The following is a 24,831-nucleotide window of genomic DNA, read 5'->3' as shown; positions in this document are numbered from 1 at the left end:
CTGCATTTTTTCTGTCCTGGAAAAATGTATCTATTTCTCCAGCAAAAATGGCTGAAAATGTTCCAAATGAAACTCTGCCTAGACTCTGAAATTCCGGGCTCCCTGCCAGGGCTATAGTGCTGCACTGCCTGAGCTCTGCCTGTCTCCTGCACATTTCCAGAATTTGCGGACCTCAGCTATAAATGCCCCCAACCCCAGAGCTGACAAATATTCAGGCTCCTGGTTTTGAAGCTTACATCTCGGTGCATAGTGGGAAGTGTAGGCTTTCAAGGAATGGATGGAGTTAGGTTGGGGATAGAGTATCTGGTGTTGACTACGTTTTCTGCAGGTTCTGGGACATAGGGGCAGGCGTGAAAACAGGCAAATGCTTGTACTGTGGTCATTTTGTGGCCATGGTCTCACAGGCTTGCGAATGCCCATTTCCTTCCTTCACACCCCCTCTTCCCTCCTCATGCGCATCCCTTCGTTCCCTTTCCCATGTTCGAATCCCGTTGGTTTTAACCTCCGCCCCCCCCCCTTTATCCTCTTACCCCTCCACTCCCACACCTTTCCCCATATCCTTCTCTACACCCTATCCTCTGGCAGTTTCTGCCTTCCTTCCCTCCAATGCCACCCCCTTTCTTCCACCCCTTTCCCCCATTCTTCTCTATCCCTTTGCTCCCCTATTCTGCCTTCCCCTTGCCCCCTCCTCCTCTCCCCGGCTACTTCCTTTCCCCCTCTCCTCTGACACCCCTTTTCCCCCTTTCCTCCTCTCCTCCCGACCGCTCTTCTCTCCTCCCCTGCTATCACTTTCGCTTTGCTTTCTCTTGGCGGGAGAGGCGGTGCTCTCTGTACACCATGGGGGAGAAGCAGCCGTGAAGGGTGAGGGGGGCGGTGGCAGAACCGGATCTAGAAGTGGAGCAAGACTAAGTTCAGAACCGGTGCTCACTGCGGAGCTGGGAGTCCTGCCAGGGGCCAAGAGGGGTACCAATCCCAGCCACTGTCCCAGGAGATGTACGAGCAGGAGCAGCGCTGTCCCCTGTCTGCTTGAGGCGAGTCCTAGCCTGTGGCTGTCCTCTGTCTGTCTGTCAGTCTGTGTCTTTCCAAGGTTTGCACCATGCATCAAGTTCTCGGTAGACTCTGCCCCTTTCCACCGGGCTGCAGAAGTCACAGCTGCCGAAACGCCTCGGGACATATACTGCTACTGTTGTCCCTGCCTTTCGGCAGCTTGCAAAAGGTTTGAAGGGGTTCGGCGAAGGGGGAGGGAGGAGCAGCTGGTAAGTGCCGAACATTGGGTGGGTAGGGGGGGAGGCACAACCCCCCCCCCCCCATTACAATAACGGGGCACTTTTTGCAGGTGCAATGAAAAGGTACCATTTGGGGTACGTTGCAGGGAGGGACGGAGCATCTCTTCAGTACAAAGGGGAGGGGGGCTGAGGAAGAAGAATTTTCAGGGGTAGGGGACTGGTAAGGTTTCTGAAAAGCAATGGGCGAAGTGGAGGACATAGGCTGTGCCCTATTGGGTCAGCCAAAGGTCCATCCAGCCCTGCAACTTGACTTTGACAGTGACAAATCCAGATTGATCCCAAAAAGAAGATCCATTCGTTCCCCACACCCAGAGAGATCAGCAGCAGCTCTCCCAAGTCTCCCTGGTTAATTTGTGTCAGTTTTTTTCCTCTAGGAACTTGGCTCAACCCAGTAATTGCTTTCACCACATCTTCCAGCACATTTTAACACTTTCTCCCATTTGTTCTACAAACTAATTTCTTGGACCTGCACGGAAAGGATGACTGAGCATTTTCTAGTTACACTCAGGAGTTCATAGATCTCCAGCATACCTGTATCTCCTCCAAGCTGCCCCTAAGCTCTTCATAAGGGAAGGGTTGCATTCCCTTCATGACTTTTTGTCACCCTTCTTTGAACCTTTTCTGCTATATCTTTTTTGAGCTGTGGCAGTCGGAACTGTACAGTCTTACCATCTAGCAACTCAGAGGCATTGTGACCTTTTCTGTTTCATTCTCCATCCCTTGCCTAATCGTTTCTGTCTGCTGCTTGTTTGACTGTTGCCGCTCACTGAGCCCACGGCAGCGAAACACCTTTTTGGTTGGAGGGACGAAACAAACTAAACTCCAGCCCCACCCTCAAACTCTCCATCACGAGCAAAATATTGGCCGAGCCGTGGTCCCAGTGGCCCATCCCACTTCGCCGTTTACGCACGGATCAAGGATTTCATCATGGTCTTCACTGAGATGCCAAGGTCCTGTTCCTGGGTTCTGCCTCCTCACAAGGATCCAGTTAGGATTCTTTTTCCTTCTGTGCATCACTTTCTGCTTGTACACGTTAAATTTCATCTGTCGTCCGGATGCCCGAGCCCCCAGTCTGATCAGGTCCTCCTGCGGTTCCTCACAGCTTTGAACTGTTGTGCGTTATCTGCAGATTTGATCACCTCAATCGTTATCCCTAGGCGGGAGAGATTCCTGCCTGGTTAAATCACAGCGGGACTATCTGCTGATATTCAGTGACCCTTAACCCATTAGCGCCTCTGGATATCAGAACTCGAGGCCAGCCATTTTGTGGGCAGTCTGGGGGCAGAGTCACAACTTACATAGTAACATAGTAGATGACAGCAGAGAAAGACCTGTACGGTTCATCCAGTCTGTCCAACAAGATAAACTCATATGTTCTACTTTATGTGTATACCTGACCTTGATTTGTATCTGCCATTTTCAGGGCACAGACCGTAGACGTCTGCCGAGCACTAACCCCGCCTCCCACCACTGGTGCTGCCACTTATGCCCTTAAATACTATTCAGCACTTACCTGTGCAGTCCGATTTAGCCACTTAACAGGGCCTCTTTTACAAAGCTGCGTTAGCAATTCCTTTGCGGTAAATGAGAGGAAGCCCATTCAGCTTCCTATGGGTTTCTTCTCATTTGCCGTGACGGAATCACTAGCGTGGCTTTGTAAAAGAGGCTCTGAGTTAAGTGGCTAAATCGGAGTGCACAACACTCAGTCCTGTCTTTATTCAGTTTCACTTAGGAAGTTAAGTGCTGAGTATCACACTTAACTGCAAAAGAGAGAGCCGGCTGCATAAACCTGGATCTTTAATACCAATGCCCGGGAATAATGCCAGCAGCAGCCAATGAATGCTGACCACCGCCAGCTGAACATTTATCCCATTGTTGGTCCCAGTACTGATCCCTGGGGCACTCCACTGTTTACCCTTCTCCACTGGGAAAACTACCATTTAAGCTTAATCTCTGTTTTGTGATTTTTTTTAAGCATCTCCCAATTCCATAACTCTTTAATTTCCCCAGGAGCCTCTCACGATACGGTTTATCGATTGTCTTCTGAAAATTCTGATCGACCTTGTCAACTGGCTCCCATTTATCCACATATTTATGAACAATGTCTAAAAAAACATTTAACAGATTGGCAAGGCAAGGCTTCCCTTTGCCAACTCCATGTTGGCTCTGTCCATTAACCCTTGCCTATCCATGCAGCCAGTAATTTTGTTTTTCAGAATTGTTTCCACTATATTGCCTGGCACCACCGTCAGGCTCATTGAATTATAGTTTCATGATCACCCCAGAATGTTTTTTAAAGAGTGGCATTACACTGGCCACTCCCAATTCTCGGTACTCAAACTGATTTTAATGATAGGGTATAGGGTACTTGTAGTAGATATGAAGCCTTAGTTTTGAGTTGTTTCAGAACTCTAGGGTGTGTACACCAGGGCTCATATATCCCAGGTACCAGGTGACTGCAGCACCTCAAAACTGCTCTGATACCAGGGCTTTTGTGCTGTCCTGTGGGTTTTCCCACATTGGCCACTGAGGTCACCAGCACTGCAGAACACAGTCCATACCATGTGGTTTGGCTCTCAGTAAATTGAGCTACATGGTGTAAGCATTTCAGGCTACTCTTAAGTTTCAAGTCCCATCAGGTCTAGGTGATTTGTTACATTTCAGTTCACTTTGCTTCATAGCATCTTTTAGGGAGACTGTGATTTGCTTCATTTCCTAGGAGGCATTACCATCAAATACATTTCTGGCATGGGTATCTCCCCAACATCCTGCTCAACAAAGACTGAAGCAAAGACAGTGTTTAGTTTTTTTGCTATGATTTTGCCTTTCTGGGTATCCCTTTTATCCCTCAGTCATCTAATGGTCAATCAACTCCCTCACAGGCTTTTTGCTTTGAATGTATTTGATAAAAGTTCTTTTGAATTAGTTTTTGCAATATGCTAAGCTTCCTTTTAAATTCTTCTCTGGCCTGCCTTATTCAAGTTTGACTTCTATCTTGCCACCTCTTATGTCATTTCCTATTTTCTTTATTTGGATTAGCTTTCTATATTTTGAAAGATGTCATTATAGCTTTAAGAGCCTCTTTCACCTCACCATTTAACTGCACTGGCAGTCATTTGGTCTTCTTTGCTAATGCATGGAATACATTTGGTCTGGGCTTCCAAAAATGGTGTTTTTAAAGTGTCCACGCCACGTCACATGGAGATGTTTAATTTTTGCAACCCCTTCTTTTCATGTCTTCATTTTATCATAGTCTCTCTTTTTTAGGTTTATTGCTTATGTTTATTCAGCAAGCAACAAAGTGGTGTACAAAATGAAACAAAAACTAACAAAACCTAGAAAAAGGATTTTGCAATTGGCTCGTGCCCTGTGGAACTGCGTAATTTAATGGATAGGTGGAAAAAGTAGAAGACAGCATATCTTCTGAGAATGAGCAATCCTGTAGAAAAGATTCGAACCATCCTAAACCTGGGCCCACATTCCAGTCTTGGCTAATCTGGTTAACAATAATGTATGATCAACAAGGTCAAATGTGGCAGACAGATCAAGGCATACAGCCAAGGCCACTCGCCCACTGTCCAAATAGCTTGACTGTCACTTTAAAAAGCAGCTAGGATAGTCATGGTAGTGTGTCCCACTTGAAAACCTGATTGTCGAGGATGTAAAATGGACATACTTTCAGTATGAGCAGATAACTCTGAAAAAGCTACTGTCTCCACCAATGTCGAGAAGAAACACAAGTTGGAAATTGGTCTATAGCTAGAAGGGGCATTTGGGTTCAGGAAGGATTTTTCCAGGATGGGACAAACCACCACTTTCCTGTTGAGAGACTGATTGATAACCATGAGAGCCAGAGAAAGTAGGCCATGAATGGGTACCTTAAGACATCTTAGATCAGAACAGCAAGTAGTCATCCGTGTTGACACAATTTCTTTAGTGACAAATAAGAGAAGGTTACTGATCGATGAGATGCCAAGACTGAGGTGTTAATGAGGTAAACTTGACTCAAAACCACAATTGGAGACAAAAGTTGGCATAGACGCAGTAATGGAGTCAACAGGGAACAGGAGTGCATCAGGAAGAACAGGGGAATCGGGAGGAAAGACTTGTATGGTTTATAATGGGCTAGAAAACCCAGATCTTTGTTAAGTCCTGTCTGGAGAGTGTCAAAATATTTAATCATTCTGAATTCAAAGATCTTACGTTCCTGGATTGTTTGAATGTTTCCTTTTAGTATTCTCACCATAAAATCATTAATATAGTGTTCTGGTTTTGTAAAGTGCTGCCCCACAGAGGTGACATCCTGGTTGGCACTGGCATTTTTCATATGATGTCTATATAAATTGAATCTTGTCTTCAGCATCTGGCTTGTTTCTCCAATATATCACCTTCGTCACACGTTTTACATTGAATGATATATACCACATTTGAAGATGAGCATGTAAAGGATTCCTTTATGTTGAGTATTTTTCCTTTGTGAATTACTGTGGGATCCTCTGAAATGTTTTGGCATAGTTTGCAGCTGCATATATTGCAAGGATGTGTGCCACTCTCTTTTTTTTTTTGAGTTTCTATCGGGAGCTTGCTTCTCATTAGTTTGTGTTTTAAGTTGGGTGGCTGTCGGAAGGCCAGCACTGGTGGGGAAGGGAATATCTCTTTCAGTAGTTCACCCTCCTGCAGTAGTGGCTATAGATCTTTTGTGGTTTTTCCAGCTCTGGGTTGTATGTCACTACAAGGGGGGTTCTGTCTGTGGCTTTCTTTTCTTTGTACTGTAGTAGGTTCTCCGTGGGTGTTTTGAGGGAGCAGGCAACATTCTTGGAGATTATTTTGGGGTTGTAGCCTTTTTGTTTGAAGGATTCGGTCAGGATTTTGAAGTGTTTATCTCTGTCCCCTGGATCAGAGCAGATACAGTGGTATCTTGTGGCTTGGCTGTAAATAATGGATTTTTTTGTATTTGAAGGGTGAAAGCTGGAGTTGTGGAGGTAACTGCATTAGTCTGTGGGTTTCCTGTATATAGATGTTTTTATATAACCATTGCTGATGGAAACTGTGGTGTCCAAAAAACTGACGTTATCTGGGGAGTAGTCAATTTTGAATTTGATTGTAGGATGGTTATGCATTGAAAGAACTGTATAATTGTTTTAGTGGCGGAATATTCATATTAACCCTCTCCTCAAGTCACTTCACTGGCTTCCTATCTGTTTCCGCATATAGTTCAAACTCCTCTTATTGACCTATAACTGCATTCACTCTGCAGCTCCTCAGTACCTCTGCACTCTCATCTCTCCCTACATTCCTCCACGGGAACTCCGTTCACTGGGTAAATCTCTCTTATCTGCACCCTTCTCCTCTACTGCTAAATCCAGACTCCGTTCCTTTTATCTTGCTGCACCATATGCCTGGAATAAACTTCCTGAGCAGGTAGGTCAAGCTACATCTCTGGCCGTCTTCAAATCTAAGCTAAAAGCCTACCTTTTTGATGCTGCTTTTAACTCCTAATTCTTATTCACTTGTTTAGAACCCTTATTTTATCATCCTTACTTTAATATTCCCTTATCTCTTGTTTGTCCTATTTGTCTGTCCTAATTAGATTGTAAGCTCTGTCGAGCAAGGACTGTCTCTTCATGTTCAAGTGTACAGCGCTGCGTACGTCTAGTAGCACTATAGAAATGATAAGTAGTAGTAGTAGTTTCTTCCCCCTCAGTCCAAATCATAAAAATGTCATCAATATATCAGTAGTATTTTAGGGGTTTAGTCTGACGTGTATTTAAAAATGTCTCTTCCAGTTCTGCCATAAAGAGGTTAGCATATTGGGACCCCAGGTCAGTAGCCTCAGGGTAGGTGGCAGAAGAGATAGTAGGGGCTGTACAGAAGAAAATAACCCCAGTTCCCTGATAGATATATGAGCAGTGCATTCATCCTGTCCCCAGAGTGGATTAGCAGGCTGCCTGCCTTTCAGGAATCTTGCCAGGTCTCTTTGGGATGCCCTGGTACTTTCCTGTTTCAGTTTCTCCACAATGACGCTTTCTTATGGAGGTGTGACCCAGCTTGGTCTTCAAAGAAAGTACTTTTCTAGTGTAAAGCCTGCAAAAGTGGAGAGGTGAAACCCTGCCAGAAATGTCCCCCTTCTTCTCCTCTTTGCACTTAGGGGAAGCAACAAAGGGTGGTTGGTAAATGAACTTCAGTCTGAGGAAAAGGCCCTTACCCCTGACATGCTGCAGAAATCAGTCCTTGGTCTCTTTCTTTGCAAAACGAATTATAAAAGATCGCCAAATGGCTGTCAGGTAACGCTTATCTCAGATCTGCAGAAGAGAAATAGGAAGAGAAAAATGTTCCACAGAAAACAGGAACAGCAAAAAGTGGAGATGGGCAGGGGGGATAATCATGTTTTATTGTTGGCCAGAGTATGGCTCCATCATTATCCCCCTAGGCATCTCCACTTTTTGTTGTAGGGTGGACATCCTTGATGGCGTGGATGACATGAGGAAGGACTTAGCAAAGCTTGGAGAATGGTCCAGAATTTGGCAGCTCTGATTTAATGCTAAAAAATGCAGGGTCATGCATTTGGGCTGCAAAATCCCAAGGGAATGGTACAGTTTAGGGGGGGTGAAGAACTTTTGTGCATGAAAGAGGAGCAGGACTTGGGTGTGATCGTATGTGATGATCTTAAGGTGGTCAACCAGGTAGAAAAGGTGATGGCAAAAGCTAGAAGGATGCTTGGATGTATAGGAAGAGGAATGGCCAGTAGGAAAAAGAAGGTGATGATGCCCCTGTATACAGTGGGGGAAATAAGTATTTGATCCCTTGCTGATTTTGTAAGTTTGCCCACTGACAAAGACATGAGCAGCCCATAATTGAAGGGTAGGTTATTGGTAACAGTGAGAGATAGCACATCACAAATTAAATCCGGAAAATCACATTGTGGAAAGTATATGAATTTATTTGCATTCTGCAGAGGGAAATAAGTATTTAATCCCTCTGGCAAACAAGACCTAATACTTGGTGGCAAAACCCTTGTTGGCAAGCACAGCGGTCAGACGTCTTCTGTAGTTGATGATGAGGTTTGCACACATGTCAGGAGGAATTTTGGTCCACTCCTCTTTGCAGATCATCTCTAAATCATTAAGAGTTCTGGGCTGTCGCTTGGCAACTCGCAGCTTCAGCTCCCTCCATAAGTTTTCAATGGGATTAAGGTCTGGTGACTGGCTAGGCCACTCCATGACCCTAATGTGCTTCTTCCTGAGCCACTCCTTTGTTGCCTTGGCTGTATGTTTTGGGTCATTGTCGTGCTGGAAGACCCAGCCACGACCCATTTTTAAGGCCCTGGCGGAGGGAAGGAGGTTGTCACTCAGAATTGTACGGTACATGGCCCCATCCATTCTCCCATTGATGCGGTGAAGTAGTCCTGTGCCCTTAGCAGAGAAACACCCCCAAAACATAACATTTCCACCTCCATGCTTGACAGTGGGGACGGTGTTCTTTGGGTCATAGGCAGCATTTCTCTTCCTCCAAACACGGCGAGTTGAGTTCATGCCAAAGAGCACAATTTTTGTCTCATCTGACCACAGCACCTTCTCCCAATCACTCTCGGCATCATCCAGGTGTTCACTGGCAAACTTCAGACGGGCCGTCACATGTGCCTTCCGGAGCAGGGGGACCTTGCGGGCACTGCAGGATTGCAATCCGTTATGTCGTAATGTGTTACCAATGGTTTTCGTGGTGACAGTGGTCCCAGCTGCCTTGAGATCATTGACAAGTTCCCCCCTTGTAGTTGTAGGCTGATTTCTAACCTTCCTCATGATCAAGGATACCCCACGAGGTGAGATTTTGCGTGGAGCCCCAGATCTTTGTCGATTGACAGTCATTTTGTACTTCTTCCATTTTCTTACTATGGCACCAACAGTTGTCTCCTTCTCGCCCAGCGTCTTACTGATGGTTTTGTAGCCCATTCCAGCCTTGTGCAGGTGTATGATCTTGTCCCTGACATCCTTAGACAGCTCCTTGCTCTTGGCCATTTTGTAGAGGTTAGAGTCTGACTGATTCACTGAGTCTGTGGACAGGTGTCTTTCATACAGGTGACCATTGCCGACAGCTGTCTGTCATGCAGGTAACGAGTTGATTTGGAGCATCTACCTGGTCTGTAGGGGCCAGATCTCTTACTGGTTGGTGGGGGATCAAATACTTATTTCCCTCTGCAGAATGCAAATAAATTCATATACTTTCCACAATGTGATTTTCCGGATTTAATTTGTGATGTGCTATCTCTCACTGTTACCAATAACCTACCCTTCAATTATGGGCTGCTCATGTCTTTGTCAGTGGGCAAACTTACAAAATCAGCAAGGGATCAAATACTTATTTCCCCCACTGTAAGTCTCTGGCGAGACCTCATTTACAATATTGTGTAACAATTCTGGAGACTGATCCTTCAAAAAGATATAAACAGGATGGAGTCGGTCCAGAGGGCGGCTACTAAAATGGTCAGTGGTCTTTAGCGTATGGGGTCCTGTCCAGATGGTGCCGAGGTGGTCAGAGGGAGCTTTCAGTGTGCTGTCCAGCTTGCAGGAGTTCTTTTCACGGAAGTGCTTTTGAATATTGGTCAGTTTGTTCCTTTTGGGTCTGCCACTCTCGTAGCATCCCACATCCACCCCCCCCCCCCCCAGTACCTGGAACCCTTTTCTAAGAACAGCTGCGGGTTTCTGGGGTCTGGGGCTGTTTGTGGTGAGGTTTCTGGTACCTAACATAGAGGGAGGGACAGGCGACCTCTTGTTAAAGCACTACAGGACTGATATGTTTCAGGAGTTAGAGAGGGAGACAGGAAAGAGACAACAGTGACGAGAGAGACCGAGGCAAAGGTGGTGTCACATTCTTCCTCTCTTTCCACCAGGCTTCTTGATGGGTGAGTCTCAGGAATTGCCTTTCCTTTCATAACCTTGCCTCTAGCTCTCACCTTGAGAGTCTGACTTCCCCCTCCCTACTGTGTGATGTGCCCTGTTCCTTCTTCTCCTTTCCCATGTTCTGACCATCATCTCTTCCAGCTGTCACCATACCAACTTGCATCTTTCTAGTGTACCCTGTAGGCCCTTATTCAGGTTTCTCCTCTCCCACATTTAAAGTCTTACCCACCCTGAAACTCCATCAGTCGACAGCCCTCCACCCTTTCACCATAAAGTTACAGGGACTAAAAAGTCAAGTTAACAGTGTCTGTCTCTCTGAGTCTCATTCCTTCTCTCCTTCCCTTTATCTTGTTCCCCGCTTCTCTCCTTGTCACGCCTTACTTTCTGCTTTTCCTCTGCCTGTTTCTCTCCTCTTTCCTTTCTCTGTGTTTTTTTTAATCTTTCTCCTTTCTTTCCCTCCCCCTTATTTAATTTAACTTAATTTGTGCATTTCTATCCCATTTCACCTTTCAGTTTCAGGAGTTTTACAATACAGTATGATCACCAGATAATCTGTAAATATTAATTTCCTTCTTTACAAATGCCATCATAATTCTCCCCATAAATCTCAAAATAATCTTTTCCTCTCTCCTCACTTTCTTCTTGACTGGACACTGTTCAAGATTAGCCAGTCTTGCTAGGGCTGCGGACTTGGCTTGGGGGTTATTGAGCCAGAGGCTGTAGCGGCTTGGGTATGCCCAGGGTTAAGATATGTTTTTGTATTTAAAATAAAGCTGCGGCCAAGTTGTGCCAAGTCAACAAATACTACATGTGAAGTCTTTATTGAGTTATGGTGGTTAATGCAGTTAATGGGGGCCCGAGGGGTCTCGGCTGCCTATGTTATCAGACCAGTACTAGAACCTGGAAACTGCTTTCTGCCCTCGCTCCTTCTTTCTCTCTGTGTCAGTCTTTCCTCCCCTCAAGCCTTCCTTCTCTCTATGTCAATCTTTCCTCTCCTTGCTCTTTTTCTTTCTTTCTTTCTTTCTTTCTTTCTTTCTTTCTTTCTTTCTTTCTTTCTTTCTTTCTTTCTTTCTTTCTTTCTCAGTCTTTCCTCCCCTTGCTCTTTCTTTCTCTCTGTCGCTGTGTCTCTCTCTTTCCTCTCCTTGCTCCTTCCTTCTCTCTGTGTCGCTTTCCTCCCTTCTCTTCTTTGTGTCACTTTCCTCCTGTCCTCTGTTTTCTTCTCTGTGTCTCTCATTCCTCCCCTTGATCTTTCCTTCTTTCTGTGTCAATCTTTCCTCCCCTCTTTCTTTCTCTCTATGTTTCTCTTTCCTTCCCTTACTCTTTCCTTCTCTCTGTGTTTCTCTTTCCTCCCCTTGCTCTTGCTTTCTGTGTCTCTTTCCTCCCCTCACTCCTTCCTTCTCTCTGTGTCAGCCTTTCCTCCCCTCCCCTCGCTTTCTTTCTCTGTGTTTCTCTTTCCTCCCCTTGTTCTTTCTTTCTCTCTGTCTCTCTTTCCTTTCCTCGCTCCTTCCTTCTCTCTGTGTGTCTTTCCTCCCCTCTCTTCTTTGTGTCACTTTCCTCCCCCCCTCGCTCTTTTCCTTCTGTGTCTCTTTCCTCCCTTTGCTCTTTCCCTCTCTGAATCAATCTTTCCTCCTCTCTTTTCTTCTGTGTCTCTCTTTCCATCTCTCTGTGTCTCTCTTTCCTTCTCTCTATGCCACTCTTTCCTCCCCTCACTCTTTCTTTCTCTCTGTATCTCTTTGCTCCCCTCTCTCCTTCCTCTCTCTGTGTCTCTTTTTCCTCCCCTCTTTTTTTCCTTCTCTGTGTCACTTTCCACTCCTTGCTCCTGCCTTCTCTGTGTCAATCTTCCCCTCTCTCTTTCTCTGTGTCTCTTTCCTCCCCTCTCTTCTTCCTTCTCTCTGTGTCAATCTTTCTTTCTTTCTTTCTTTCTTTCTTTCTTTCTTTCTTTCTTTCTTTCTTTCTTTCTTTCTTTCTTTCTTTCTCTAACTTCTCCCCTACCTTCTCTCTGTGTCTGTTTCTTCCCCTTGCTCAGTCTCTCTGTGTCCACTAGGAGTGGCCTAGTGGTTAGTGCAGTAGACTTTGATCCTGGGGAACTGAGTTCCATTCCCACTGCAGCTCCTTGTGACTCTGGGCAAGTCACTTAACCCTCCATTGCTCCTGGTACAAAATAAGTACCTGAATATATGTAAACCGCTTTGAATGTAGTTGCAAAAACCTCAGAAAGCTGGTATCAAGTCCCATTTCCCTTTCCCCTCTCTTCTTCTCTTCCCTCCTCTCTTTCCTTTTCTCTGTCTCTTTCTTCCCCTCCCTCCTTCTTTCTCTCTGTGTCTCTTTCTTCTCTGTCTCACTCTCCCTGGTTTTGCAGGTCCTGTGCTCCTTGGCTGCCATCCCAGGATGTGATCCCAGCCAGCGATGTTGAGATGATTAAGTACCATGCTTGTCAGGACATTCTCTCCCATGCTGGCTCCGTGACCCTCAGACTGTTCCCGGTAGGTACACTGTTGCCGATCAGCCTGGAGAACGTCCTTTCTCAGATAAAAGTGAATGCCATATGTTCAACACTTGTTACTTCCCCTAGGGTTGGTATCCCAGGAATGTGGGTCATAGTCATAGCCGCAGGGGGGACAAAATTCCCCGGGCCCGGGCCTCCAAGGGGGGCCCGGCGCCGCAGTCCCACCCACCCTCCGTTGGCGACCGTCTGCCCCCTGCATTGAAATCACAGTCTCACCTCCATGAAAGCAGTGCTGCAGGCAGCAGAACGGCTCCCTTCGGCCCTCCTTCCCTCCCTGTGTCCCACCCTCGTCTGACGTAACTTCCACGAGGGCGGGACACAAGGTGGGCTGAAGGGAGGCATTTTTGCTGCCTGCAGCGCTGCTTTCACAGAGGTGAGACTGCGATTTCAATGCAGGGGGCCCGGCCCAGTGGCAAACGGAGGGGGGGAGCAGCAGCGACCTTGGGGGGTGGAGGGAGGAGCGGTGGCGGCGGCGACCTCGGGGGGGAGCAGTGGCTGCTGCGATCTTGGCGGGGAGTGGTGGTGACCTCGGGGGGGTGGAGGGGGAGCAGCGGCGATGACCTCGGGGGGGCGGGGCGGCGAGGGCAGCAGGGGCAGGGCACAGGGAAATAGTGACTGAACTCCAGAGTCACACACAGAGAGTCAGTAACAGAGCTGGGGGTTAGAGCTCAGGCACAGGGAAATAAAGTGACTTCTCCCAGGATCACACACAGAGTCAGTGACAGAGCAGGGGATTAGAGCTCAGGCATAGGGAAATAAAGTGGCTCACCCTAGGGTCATACACAGTCTCAAGGACAGAGATGGGGATTAGAAATGAGGCACAGGGAGATAATGTGACTTACCTCAAGATGAGAGGGTTAGTGACAGAGCTGGAGATTAGAGCTGAGACACAGAGAGATAAGTGATCCACCCCAGGGCCACACACAGAGAGTCAGTGACAAAGCCGGGGATTAGATCTCAGACACAGGCTAAAATCACAGGCAGAGTCAGTGAGAGAACGAGGGATTAGAGTTTATATACAGAGAAACAGTGACATCTTCCAGGGTCACACACAGAGAGTCAGTGACAGAGCTGGGGATTAGAACTCAGACACAGGGCTGCGCTCTGTGCACCTGACTTTTTCTAATGTCCAGGTCTTATTGTGTCTGAGAGCGAGTTCCCAGCTGACTCCTAAAGTGTTTCTCTTGTCATCTGGCTGCAGGTAGCTGCCCTCCTGCTGGTGTCCCTTCTGGATCCTTCTCACTCCTGTCACTTCAAAAACCCAATATCAACCACCTTCGACCGGCAGATTAAGAATCTGGTTAGTATCTCATGTGCTTTCTGGCTTGAGTGACAGAAGGACCGAGTGTTCCAGTGACACATCCTGTGAGACAGCATGGACTGTGTAGGAGGACTGAGTGTTCTTGTGACACATCCTGTCAAACAGGGACTGTGCAGGTGGACTGAGTGTTCCTCTGAGACATCCTGTGAGAAAGCATGAACTGTGCAGGTGGACTGAGTGTTCCTCTGAGACATCCTGTGAGACAGCATGGACTGTGCAGGAGGACTGAGTGTTCCTGTGACACATCCTGTCAAACAGGGACTGTGCAGGTGGACTGAGTGTTCTTCTGACACATCCTGTGAGACAGCATGGACTGTGCAGGAGGACTGAGTGTTCCTGTGACACATCCTGTCAAACAGGGACTGTGCAGGTGGACTGAGTGTTCCTCTGACACATCCTGTGAGACAGCAGAGACTGTGCAGGAAGATCTGTAACACATCTTGTTCAGCTATAGCAGGAGCTGTCTTCAGTGTCTAAGAACACTATTGAGGCCTAGGGAAACTCGCATGTATAGCCTTTCCCCTCCTCTGTCTCTCCTCCTCCCCTTTCTCCCCCACCCCCCATCACAGGCCAGAGGCTAATTTTGGGTGCAGCAGTAGGTACCTGTGCTGACTCCCATACATGATTTAGGGGCAGGAGGGCCACTCTGCAGCCTGTGAGCATGCACTGATTCCAAGTTTGGACTCAGAACCTGCTGCTGTCCCCAGAACCAGCCCTTGAAGGCTCCCTGGGCTGCTCTGGAGAGATGAACTAGGAGGGGGCCTGCAGGGAAAGTGAAGGTCTGTGTAAGGGTAGTGGGGAGACGGGGTGAGGGAAGAGGTGGCTTCAGGGGTCCCAGTGAGAGAGGAAAGTGGGGCGTTGACTTCTAACGATGTGGACCATTGCTCCTATGGAGCAATATGGTAACCCTATTAAATTAATAGCAATTACAATGTTGATTTTAATGGTTCTGTCTGCCTCTGGCCTCTCCCTAACCCAGCCCCAAGACTCCCACATCTGTCAGACGTTTACCATTCTCAGAGCGTCATCCTGCTCTTGAGAACAGAAGATTTTGAAAAGGAAAAGCATTACTGCTTCTGTAACACATTTTCCTGTTCTGTCTTTTTCCTCCTAAGTCTAAGTGGCTCCTTCTGGATTATCCAATCTCCATCACTTCCAACCTCAAACCGGTAAGTACCAGAGCAACTCCCTGCCAATGCACCTCACTCTTGCCCTGAATCACCCCCTGCTATTCCAATGCTGAGACTCTCATACACAGGTCTGCCAATGCACCTCACTCCTGCCCTGCAACAACCCCTGCTATTCCAGTACTGAGACCCTCACACACAGCTCTGCCAATGCACCTCACTCCTGCCCTATAGCACCCCCTGCTATTCCAGTGCTCAGACCCTCACACACAGCTCTGTCAATGCACCTCACTCCTGCCCTACAGCACCCCCTGCTGTTCCAGTACCGAGACCCTCACATACAGCTCTGCCAATGTACCTCACTCCTGCTCTACAGCACCTCCTGCTATTCCAGTACCGAGACCCTCACACACAGCTCTGCCAATGCACCTCACTCCTGCCCTGCAGCACCCCTGCTATTCCAGTACCGAGACCCTCACACGCAGCTGTACCAATGCACCTCACCCCCTGCTATTCCAGTACCGAGACTCTCACATGCAGCTGTACCAATGCACCTCACTCCTGTCCTGTAGCACCCCCTGCTATTCAAGTACTGAGACCCTCACACACAGCTCTGCCAATGCACCTCACTCCTGCCCTGCAACACCCCTTGCTATTCCAGTACTGAGACCTTCATACACAGCTCTGCCAATGCACCTCACTCCTGCCCTGCAACACCCCCTGCTATTCCAGTACTGAGACCCTCATACACACAAACACCTCTTCCTGTGCACCTCTGCTTACCTTGGCTGCATTTTTTGGTCCCAGGACAGCTGGTGCTCAGAGTTATGGCAGCTGCAGCTCATGAAGAAGGAGTTGGAGAGGATGAGAAAGGTGGCCGGGGAGGAACTGAGTGTTAACCTCGAGAAAGTGAGGGGAGAAATCGCCTTCCTCGGGAGCTGCACTTTCACTGTGAGTTTGCCATCCAGTGTATGATGCACTGCGCTGAAACGGCTACAGCGGATGAACATACTGCGTCCGACTGGCTGATGTGTTTCCTAGTTCCCTCCTTATACAGATGATTTTTCTAATAAGTGCTCTGACACCTGGACATTATATTCGGGAGCGATATGGGCCACACAGAACTAGAACTGGCTTTGGCCCTGCACCAGGGGACTTGCAGATTGCTGCTTTTCATAGTAGACTATACTCCCAAGGTCATAGATGTGATGGAGCACAAGACCTGGCCTGGATCATTCTGGACCTGAAGCTGGTGGACAGTGCCAGCATGTGACCTGTGAGGTTAAATCCCCACATGTCATGGGTCACTGTGGAGTTCTGCACCTAGGCCAGGAATGGATAATCGGTTTTGGTTCTAGGGAACTGTTGGGTTTCCCTGCAGGGCTGTTGCAAGGGCAATACGGCTTGTGATGGTCAGAGTGCCTTTAAGGTACCATCACATCCCCCACACCATTACTCTGCTGCTTCCTTTAATGGGCTGCTAAGGTATTTCTCTGTGGTGTATTCCTGAGCCTGAATAATTCACAAACCTCTGCTACACAGGCAGCAAGAGAAAAATGTGCAACATGTTATCCTGAGGTCCCTCCCAGCCCCATCTTTCTCTGATTCTAGATGATCTTGCTCAGGTCCCTCCCTGCCCCATCTTTCTCTGATTCTAGATGATCTTCCTGATGTCCCTCTCTGCCCCATCTTTCTCTGATTCTAGATGATCTTCCTGAGATCCCTCCCTGCCCCATCTTTCTCTGATTCTAGATGATCTTCCTGAGGTCCCTCCCTGCCCCATCTATCTCTGATTCTAGATGATCTTCCTGAGGTCCCTCCCTGCCCCATCTTTCTCTGATTCTAGTTGCTCTCCTGAGGTGTCCCCCACCCAGCCCCATCTTTTTCTGATTCTAGTTGCTCGCCTGAGGTGTCCCTCCCAGCCCCATCTTTTTCTGATTCTAGTTGATTTCCTGAGGTGTCCCCCCCAGCCCCATCTTTCTCTTATTCTAGATGATATCCTTGAGGTCCCCCCCAGCCCCATCTTCCGCTGGTTCTAGATGATCTCCTGAGGTCCCTCTCAGACTCATCTTTCTCTAATTCTAAATGATCTCCTTGAGGTCCCACCCAGCTCCATCGTTCTCTGATTCTAGATGATCTCCTGAGCTCCCTCCCACCTCATCATTCTCTCATCCTTTGATTGTTGGATGAGTGATGAAGGTAATGTGTGTTGCAGGAGGAGCTCTGTTGGAGATCAAAGCATAAAGGATATACATCTGTGTTCTGGATTATCACTGTAGTGTGTCAGTCTCCTTGGCTCAAGCCTCTTAAAGCTTATTTATTTCCTTTTGATAGGTATCTACCGACTGCCTCACAGGAGAGCGTACAAATGCCTCCAACTTCCTTCGTCTGCTTGAACAACAAATAAGTGTTCTGAAGAGCAAGTTAACAGGGGGGCAGAAGCCATTAGATTTTTCCAACTGTACCCAGATTATGTGCATGCCAGGTAAGTTCCAGGCCACTAGGTGGAGACATTCGTTTGTGTTTAAAGGAAACATTGTGTAGTATATTTTTTTTTATCATTTAAAAAAAAGTTTAACCTTAGCACATCCCTGTAAGAAACATAGAGGCAGTGGTGTGCTGGTAAATTTTTAACAACAGGCTCTCTCCCCGGTCCACCTCAGCGCCCCCCCCCCCCCCCCCCCCCCGCCCACCAACGCGCCCCCCCCCCCAAAATTGCAGAGCTGGCTATAGCGGGGGAGGGGGGCAATGCATTACTCTCTCCAGGAAAAAAATTAAATGATCCCAGGTTCCAATCTAATTCATGTTTAATGTGGGATAAAATGCCATAAATAAGTAAATAAATATAAATTTTTAATGTTGAGCACCTGATTCTCAAAGTGAACATATTCCAAACACTATAATGAAAATAAAATAATTTTTTTTCTACCTTTGTTGTCTGGTGACTGTTTTTCTGATCATGCTGGCCCAGTATCCGATTCTGCTGCTATCTGTCCTCTTAACTCCGTTTCCAGGGCTTCCTTTCCATTTATTTCTTTCCTCCTTTCTTCTTCATTTCTGGTCCTCAGCTTCTGCCTATTTTCTTCATCCATGTGCAGTTTTTCTCCTCTCTTCCTTTTCCCTCATCTCATCTTCTTCCTCACTTTTCTCTCCCCTCCATCCATGTCCAGCATTTCTTCTCTCTCCCCTCCTCTCCCCTGCCCTGCATGCACCCATGTCCAGCAGTGACCCTCCTCTCCCATGCCCTGCATGCACCCATACCAGTGACCCTCCTCTGCCCTGCCCTGCATGCACCCAGATGTCTAGCAGTGACCCTCCTCTCCCCTGCATGCACCCATGTGCAGCAGTGACCCTCCTTTCCCCTGTCCTGCATGCACCCATGTCCAGCAGTGTACCCTCCTCTCCCCTGCCCTGCATGCACCCATGTCCAGCAGTGACCCTCCTCTGCCCTGCCCTGCATGCACCCAGATGTCCAGCAGTGACCCTCCTCTCCCCTGCCCTGCATGCACCCATGTCCAGCGACCCCCTCCATCCACCCATGCCCAGCAGCGACTCTCTTTTCCCCCCTGCCACCCCCTCCCGAGCTGTTTTATGAAATTCTTCTTCTCCTCCCTCCCTCCCACCCTCCCGATCCGGTCTCTCACCGCGCGCCTGCTTGTTTTTTAAATTCTTCGCTTCCAGCGCCGAGTCGCCGACTGTCTGAGTCCTCCCTTGCCGATTCGCGCTTCAAAATGGCCACCGAGACTTCAGCCGAAGTCTCGCGAGGCCGCCTCTGGAAGTCTCGGCGGCCATTTTTAAAGCGCAAATCGGCAAGGGAGGACTCAGGACAGTCGGCGACTCGGCGCTGGAAGCCAAGAATTTAAAAAACAAGCGGGAGGTGAGGCGGATCCGAAGGGAGGGAGGAGAGCCAGAGCCGGCTCGCTATTTGCAACAACCGGCTCACAAGCCGGAAGAAAATTTAACAACCGGCTCTTGCGAGCCGGTGCGAGCCGGCTCCAGCACACCACTGCATAGAGCCCTATCCTGACTTTCCAGTTGAGGTTTTTTAACTTTAGATACATAAGAAGACCACAACCATATGTCAGTCAACACCAGTTTACTGCCAACCTCTCCCCCCCACCAAAAACATTTCATTCTTTTCCTATCAATGCCCTCCATATCAGTTCCAAGTATTCCCAGAATCTGTTAATATACTGTACAAATAAATAAATATTGTATAAAGCTCTATTTTGTCAATGTCTACCTAGCAGGCCACACTTTTTAATATTTCTTTATGCAGGTTCCACAGTAACTCAGACAAACTGGTACCAGTGTCTGGAATGGCTGCTAGATGGCAGACGTACCAGTCTTATGTTTTTATTTTTATAGATTGTTCCTGTGATAGACTCCAACATTTGCTGATTCCTATGTTCCCAGTGCATTCTGGGGTGGCTAATACATTCTTTCCACAACTAGTAGAGTTATAACTGCCTTACCTCTGGACCGTGCACTATTTCGGATATCTATCTTCATCTTAGGTTTTTGTCTTGTACGTGTTGGGATTCTCCAGCCCCTTCAGTCCCCAAATATACTGCCGGGAGGCCGACCCGTGTGTTCTGTTACCCAACTAAAGACTTTTCACATTTGGAAATTGGAGGCCACAGCCTCTTCTTGAATTTTTATTTCTGTCTTCTTTCCACTTTGAACAATCAACAGTGCAGATGACTGGCTCCGACTCCATGACGACAACTGGACTAAGCCAGCCTGCAAAGGACAGGAGACATCATGAGGAGAAGGTCCCACCACACCAAGAGGACCATCGGCCTAGTTCAGGTTGACACTCTGAATCCATTGTGTGTTCACACTACCCAATACAGGGGCTGCCAACTAGATCCATGTGCCCCTCACCACCACCACCATACTGCCCTGTCTCAAAATAGCTGTACAAATTATATTACCATCTCCCGTTGCTTCCAGGTCTATAACCATCATGCAATAGAGGCAAATTAGAGCTGATCAGTCCATGGGGGATTGAGATTAACCCATGGGGGAAATATGGAAGCCAGCTGGTAACCCTATCTGAAGAAATGCTTGCCCATGTCTAGTCTGTCCCAGTAAGGTAGCATGCATGCCCATGTATAGTCAGCGAAGAGACCCTCACCACTGTGTGGCGGGGAGAAAGGTAATAGGGAGCAATTGGTGGATTTCTATTTGCAACATGAAATGCTTGTCTCTTCCCCATCCTCTTCCTTTCTGTCATGTTAGGCTGGATTTCAGCTTCCAGCGAGGCGGGTTCACGCCCTCGAAGGACACCAGAGAATAAGGCAAATGGGTACGCCCGGGGAAGCACAGCACTGGTGGACTCCAAGGATTGGCTTAAGAGAGCACATGCCTGGCTCTGCATTCCCATCCTCTTTCTTGTCTCCATCATTCTGGTTATCATCTACTGGTGCATCCGGTCATTGCGAAAAACACGGAATTCAGTAAGTAACAAAGCCTCCAGCCATAACTGAACCTGAAAAGATAACAGAGGGCCATGCCCAACTTTAGAGAAAAAGTCTTGGTTCTTTATCATACCAAGTCAAGAGTAAAGACCATCATCCCCAGGCACTTTTATCCCTTCTATCTCACTGTATCACACACTACAGGGAATACAGACCATCCCCAGACATTTCTAACCCTTCTATTTCATTGAATCTCATGGTGCAGAGAATAAAAACCATCCCCAGGCATTTCTATTCCTTCTATCTCACTGTATCACACCGTGTGAAGAATAAATATCATCCCCAGACATTTCTACCCCTTCTATCTCACTGTATCACATAGTGCAGGATATAAAGAGCATTCAGTGTTTTAGATCCTGTCAGAATCTGCTGCCTGAGGTGTAGGACAGTCTGCGTGTCTCTGCTCTTGTTTCATTTTCTATCTCTTCAGGTTTTGCCTCCCTTATGTCCCATGTGCTTGTTTTAGGTGAGTTACAGCAGCTCTCGTGATCAAAGGAGAGAAGGAGAAGTGAGCAGAGAAGGAGCAGAAGGACCAGGTACTGATCATGGGTGGGGTTTCCTGTATATTGTGCTCTTAAGATGTTTGTGGGTGATGATTGGGCCAGGAAATGACATCATTCACGTGTATAGGAAAACAAGTTTCTGTCCAATTTCTTTGCAGTATTTAACCACTGTGATCATACTTCGTCTGTAGTGCAGTGTAGCTGGGGTCTTCTTGTGCTGGGGTTGCCATGTGTCTGTAGTGCAGTGTAGCTGGAGTTTTCTCAGGGCCGTGCCTAGGGTCTCTGGTGCCCCCCTGCAGACTATCAGTTGGCGCCCCCCTCCCCCGCCCCCCGTGTGGCACAAGATGCAAAGGAAATAGGAGCTTAAAGATGGAGTGCATCTTTGTTGGATTGCTGAACAAATAGAGGGTTTACAACCACTTAGCTTTTCGTGCTTTCACGTTCACGAAATTAGTAATTAAATCTTTGATATCTAACTGGGCACATATATCATTCTCAATAGCAATTATGGCAAGGCTTACAAGCCTTTCTTGTGAAATACTTGATCGCAAATAATTTTTTATGATTTTTAACCGTGAAAATGATCGCTCACCACTTGCCACACTGACAGGAATTGTCAGCAATATTCTTAGAAACAAATTGCTATACATTGCAAAATAAGATAGCAGATGTAAATTCTCAAAGTGGACATATTCTAAACACTAAAATGAAAATAAAATGATTTTTTTCTACCTTTGTTGTCTGGTGACTTTCTTTTTCTGATCATGCTGGCCCAGTATCTGATTCTGCTGCTATCTGTCCTCTTAACTTCGTTTCCAGGGCTTCCTTTCCATTTATTTCTTTACTTCCCTCCTTTCTTCTTCATTTCTTGCTCTATATCCATAAGTAAAAGCTGGGTCCTCCGCAGACTTGACTGTCCAGTGGATCCAGCTTCTGCCTATTTTCTCCATCCATGTGCAGTTTTTCTCCCTTTTCCCTCATCTCATCTCCTTCCTCGCTGTTCCCTACCCTCCATCCATGCCCAGCATTTCTTCTCTCTCCCTTCCCCTCCATCCATGTGCATCTCCTTCCTCTGTCTTCCCTTCCCTCCCCTCCATCCATGTCCAACAATTCTCCTCTCTCCCCTCCCCTCCATGTCCAGCAATTTCTCCTCTCCCTGGGCCCTGTCCTCCCATCCATGTCCATCATTGTCCCTTTCTGCTCTTCCCTCCTCCATCCATATCCAGCAATTCTCTATCCCCTCCCCTCCATTTCCAGCATTTTCTCCTCTCCCTGGGCCCTGTCCTCCCATCCATGTCCATCCATGTCCCTCTCTGCCCTTCCCTCCTCCATCCATATCCAGCAATTCTCTCTCCCCTCCCCTCCATTTCCAGCAATCTCTCATCTCCCTGGGCCCTGCCCTCCCATCCATGTCCATCCTTGTCCATCGATGCTCCTCTCTGCCCTTCCCTCCTCCATCCATCCTCCCATGTCCATCTGCCTGCCCTCTGAGTCTGGTTTCTTGTATTTAATTTAAATTTACCTCCATCGTGGCAGCAGCTGCGCAACGTCAGTGAAAGCGCTGCCGACATCTCCAGCCTTCCCTTCGCGCTCATTCGTTCCCTCAGTGTCCCGCCTTCTTCTGACGTCATTTCCTTGCGAGGGCGGGACACTGAGGGAACGAATGAGCGCGAAGGGAAGGCTGGAGACGTCGGCAGCACTTTCACTGATGCTGCTCAGCTGCTGCGATGTCAGAGGTAAAAGATTTAAAGCCCCCAGGGCGGCGCGGAGCTGAGGTAAGCGGCGAGAGTAAGCACTGTGGCGGCGCCCTCCAGAGGTCGGCGCCCCCTGTGGTGCTTACCGTGTTGGTACGGCCCTGGGTTTTCTTGTGTTGGGGTCGCCCTGCATCTGTAGTGCAGTGTAGCTGGGGTTTTCTTGTGCTGGGGTCGCCCTGCGTCTGTAGTGCAGTGTAGCTCTAGTCTCTTTGCATGGGGTCACCCTGCACCTGCAATGTACTTGCCTCCTTTTCTAAGCTGTTACAGGGTTCTTCTTCTTGACTCTCACTTTTTTTCCCCTGTGTTATTCATCTTCACAGAGCCCCTGAGTGCTGTCCCTGCAAGCTCAGGTACTACCATTCAATCCCGCTGAGTCGAGAACCAAGCTGAAATCAGCTTTATCCATCTCTTCCTTCTTCACCATCACCACATTCTTCCGGAAGAGTTTCATCAGGTGTGTGTACACCCTGTATCAAGTTGTGAGCCCGCTACAGCTTTGTCTGGGACCTGCGAGTCACCCCCTTTTCACCTGTCGTCTGAGGGGTGAAGAGCAGGACATGTATGACAGAGTTTCCCCAGGAAAAGGAGACACAGTCCCACAGTCCCTGTTCCAGAAGGCAGAGCAGAGAAGAAAATGAGAGTACAGCTGGCAGAGATGCAGAAAGTTTGCCCTCAGAACCTATAGAGCTTTCTCCACCCTGGACATATTTATGTAAAAAAAAATAATTTAAGAAATCCCCCTGGACAACTCTGGAAACCAGCCAAGGATGCCTGAGCATTTGCTATAGACAGAATCGGCATTTCTGAAAGGACAAAGAAAGCCCGATGCCCTCTGTAGTCTGATAAACCCACACCTGGGACTCTTTCACACTCTAAGGATGACCCTGTGACCCAGGTCTTTGGATGCTGAGGGAATGTGAGCGAGTAAAACGGGAAGGTAGGGCTCAGGCGTCTGACATGGAGAGCCTTCGCCTGGATTTTGGAGGTCTTTATCTGTTCTTTCGCCCTGTGCCAGAATCTGGACTTGTCAGAGGTATTTCTCCACTGCTCACTGCCAGTATCCTCCTCCCCTTTCTGCCTAATGAGGTGCCTTCCATGGATGCACAGATGGTTTACAGAGACGGATAAAGCTATTTTTATAATATAAAGTGTTTTTCCTGCTCACTTGCTTAGGTTTTCCTTTCCCCCCCTCTCCTTTGATGTTTGTTTACAGCTCTTTTTTTAAATAAATGATTTTAAAATGTGCTCTTCTCCTTTTCTGATAGTGTAAAATGGCAAATATTGTGCGTTCATAGGCAGTGAATGATGCCTGGCAGCACTTCCTGCTGTAGCTGCCTCACAGAGGGTGCGTGCTCCTTCCATGCAACAGGAGCTGTCTGATTTTCAACACAGTGGCTAACAGCAGGCCAGGACCTGGAGAAACTGCCTCCGCTGCATTTGGCCCAGCAGGGGCATAGCCAGACACCCAATTTTGGGTGAGCCTGGGCCCAACATGGGTAGGTAGAAGAACTCTGCCCTGTCCCACAAGTGATCTAATCTCTCCCTCTCTTGCCTGTATGCCATATGGTCTCTCAAACATCCTCCCTCCCTGGCATACTTTTTAAGTAGCAGATTTTCACCGGCAGTGCAACGGATACACAGTGCTCATGTTCGCCCACAGCCTTCCCTCTGATGCAACTTCCTGTTTCCGCATAGGCGGGAATATATTAGAAGGCTGTGGGACCAGTGCGAACAGTATGTATCAGTTGCTGCTCGCTACAAGCGAAGATCTGCTATTTACAAGGTATGCAGGAGGGACAGTTGTGGGAGTTTTTTGCTGGTAGCTTGGGGATCCCTGCCAGCCACTTCATAGGTGTGCTGCTACTGGGTGGGCCTGAGCCCAAAGTGGGTGTGCCTGGGTCCACCCAGGCCCACCCTTGGCTACGCCACTGGGCCCAGGTAACATAGTAACATA

The 24,831-nt window shown here is 47.8% G+C and overlaps 1 protein-coding gene across 3 annotated transcripts; it reads left to right on the top strand.

Moving 5' to 3' along the window:
- The first annotated feature begins 763 nt into the window (after window positions 1–763).
- On the top strand, window positions 764–23,419 carry FLT3LG (fms related tyrosine kinase 3 ligand). Of its 3 annotated transcripts, none has more exons than XM_030197928.1 (10): window positions 764–1,031; window positions 12,543–12,666; window positions 13,891–13,989; window positions 15,126–15,179; window positions 15,945–16,088; window positions 17,472–17,622; window positions 19,833–19,949; window positions 20,382–20,599; window positions 21,087–21,156; window positions 23,198–23,419. In XM_030197928.1, the coding sequence occupies exons 2-10, from the start codon at window positions 12,598–12,600 to the stop codon at window positions 23,248–23,250; spliced, it is 975 nt and encodes a 324-aa protein (XP_030053788.1). In that variant the 5' UTR covers window positions 764–1,031; window positions 12,543–12,597; the 3' UTR covers window positions 23,251–23,419. The 3 variants fall into 3 exon arrangements, with proteins under 3 accessions (XP_030053788.1, XP_030053787.1, XP_030053789.1); XM_030197927.1 differs by lacking the exon at window positions 764–1,031 and adding an exon at window positions 6,670–6,707; XM_030197929.1 differs by lacking the exon at window positions 764–1,031 and adding an exon at window positions 10,027–10,185.
- The last annotated feature ends 1,412 nt before the right edge of the window (window positions 23,420–24,831 follow it).

The sequence above is a fragment of the Microcaecilia unicolor genome, chromosome 3, assembly GCF_901765095.1.
Source record: "Microcaecilia unicolor chromosome 3, aMicUni1.1, whole genome shotgun sequence".
NCBI classification, from domain to species: domain Eukaryota; kingdom Metazoa; phylum Chordata; class Amphibia; order Gymnophiona; family Siphonopidae; genus Microcaecilia; species Microcaecilia unicolor.
Note: the sequence above shows the minus strand (reverse complement) of the source record. Positions and strands in the feature narration are given on the sequence as shown.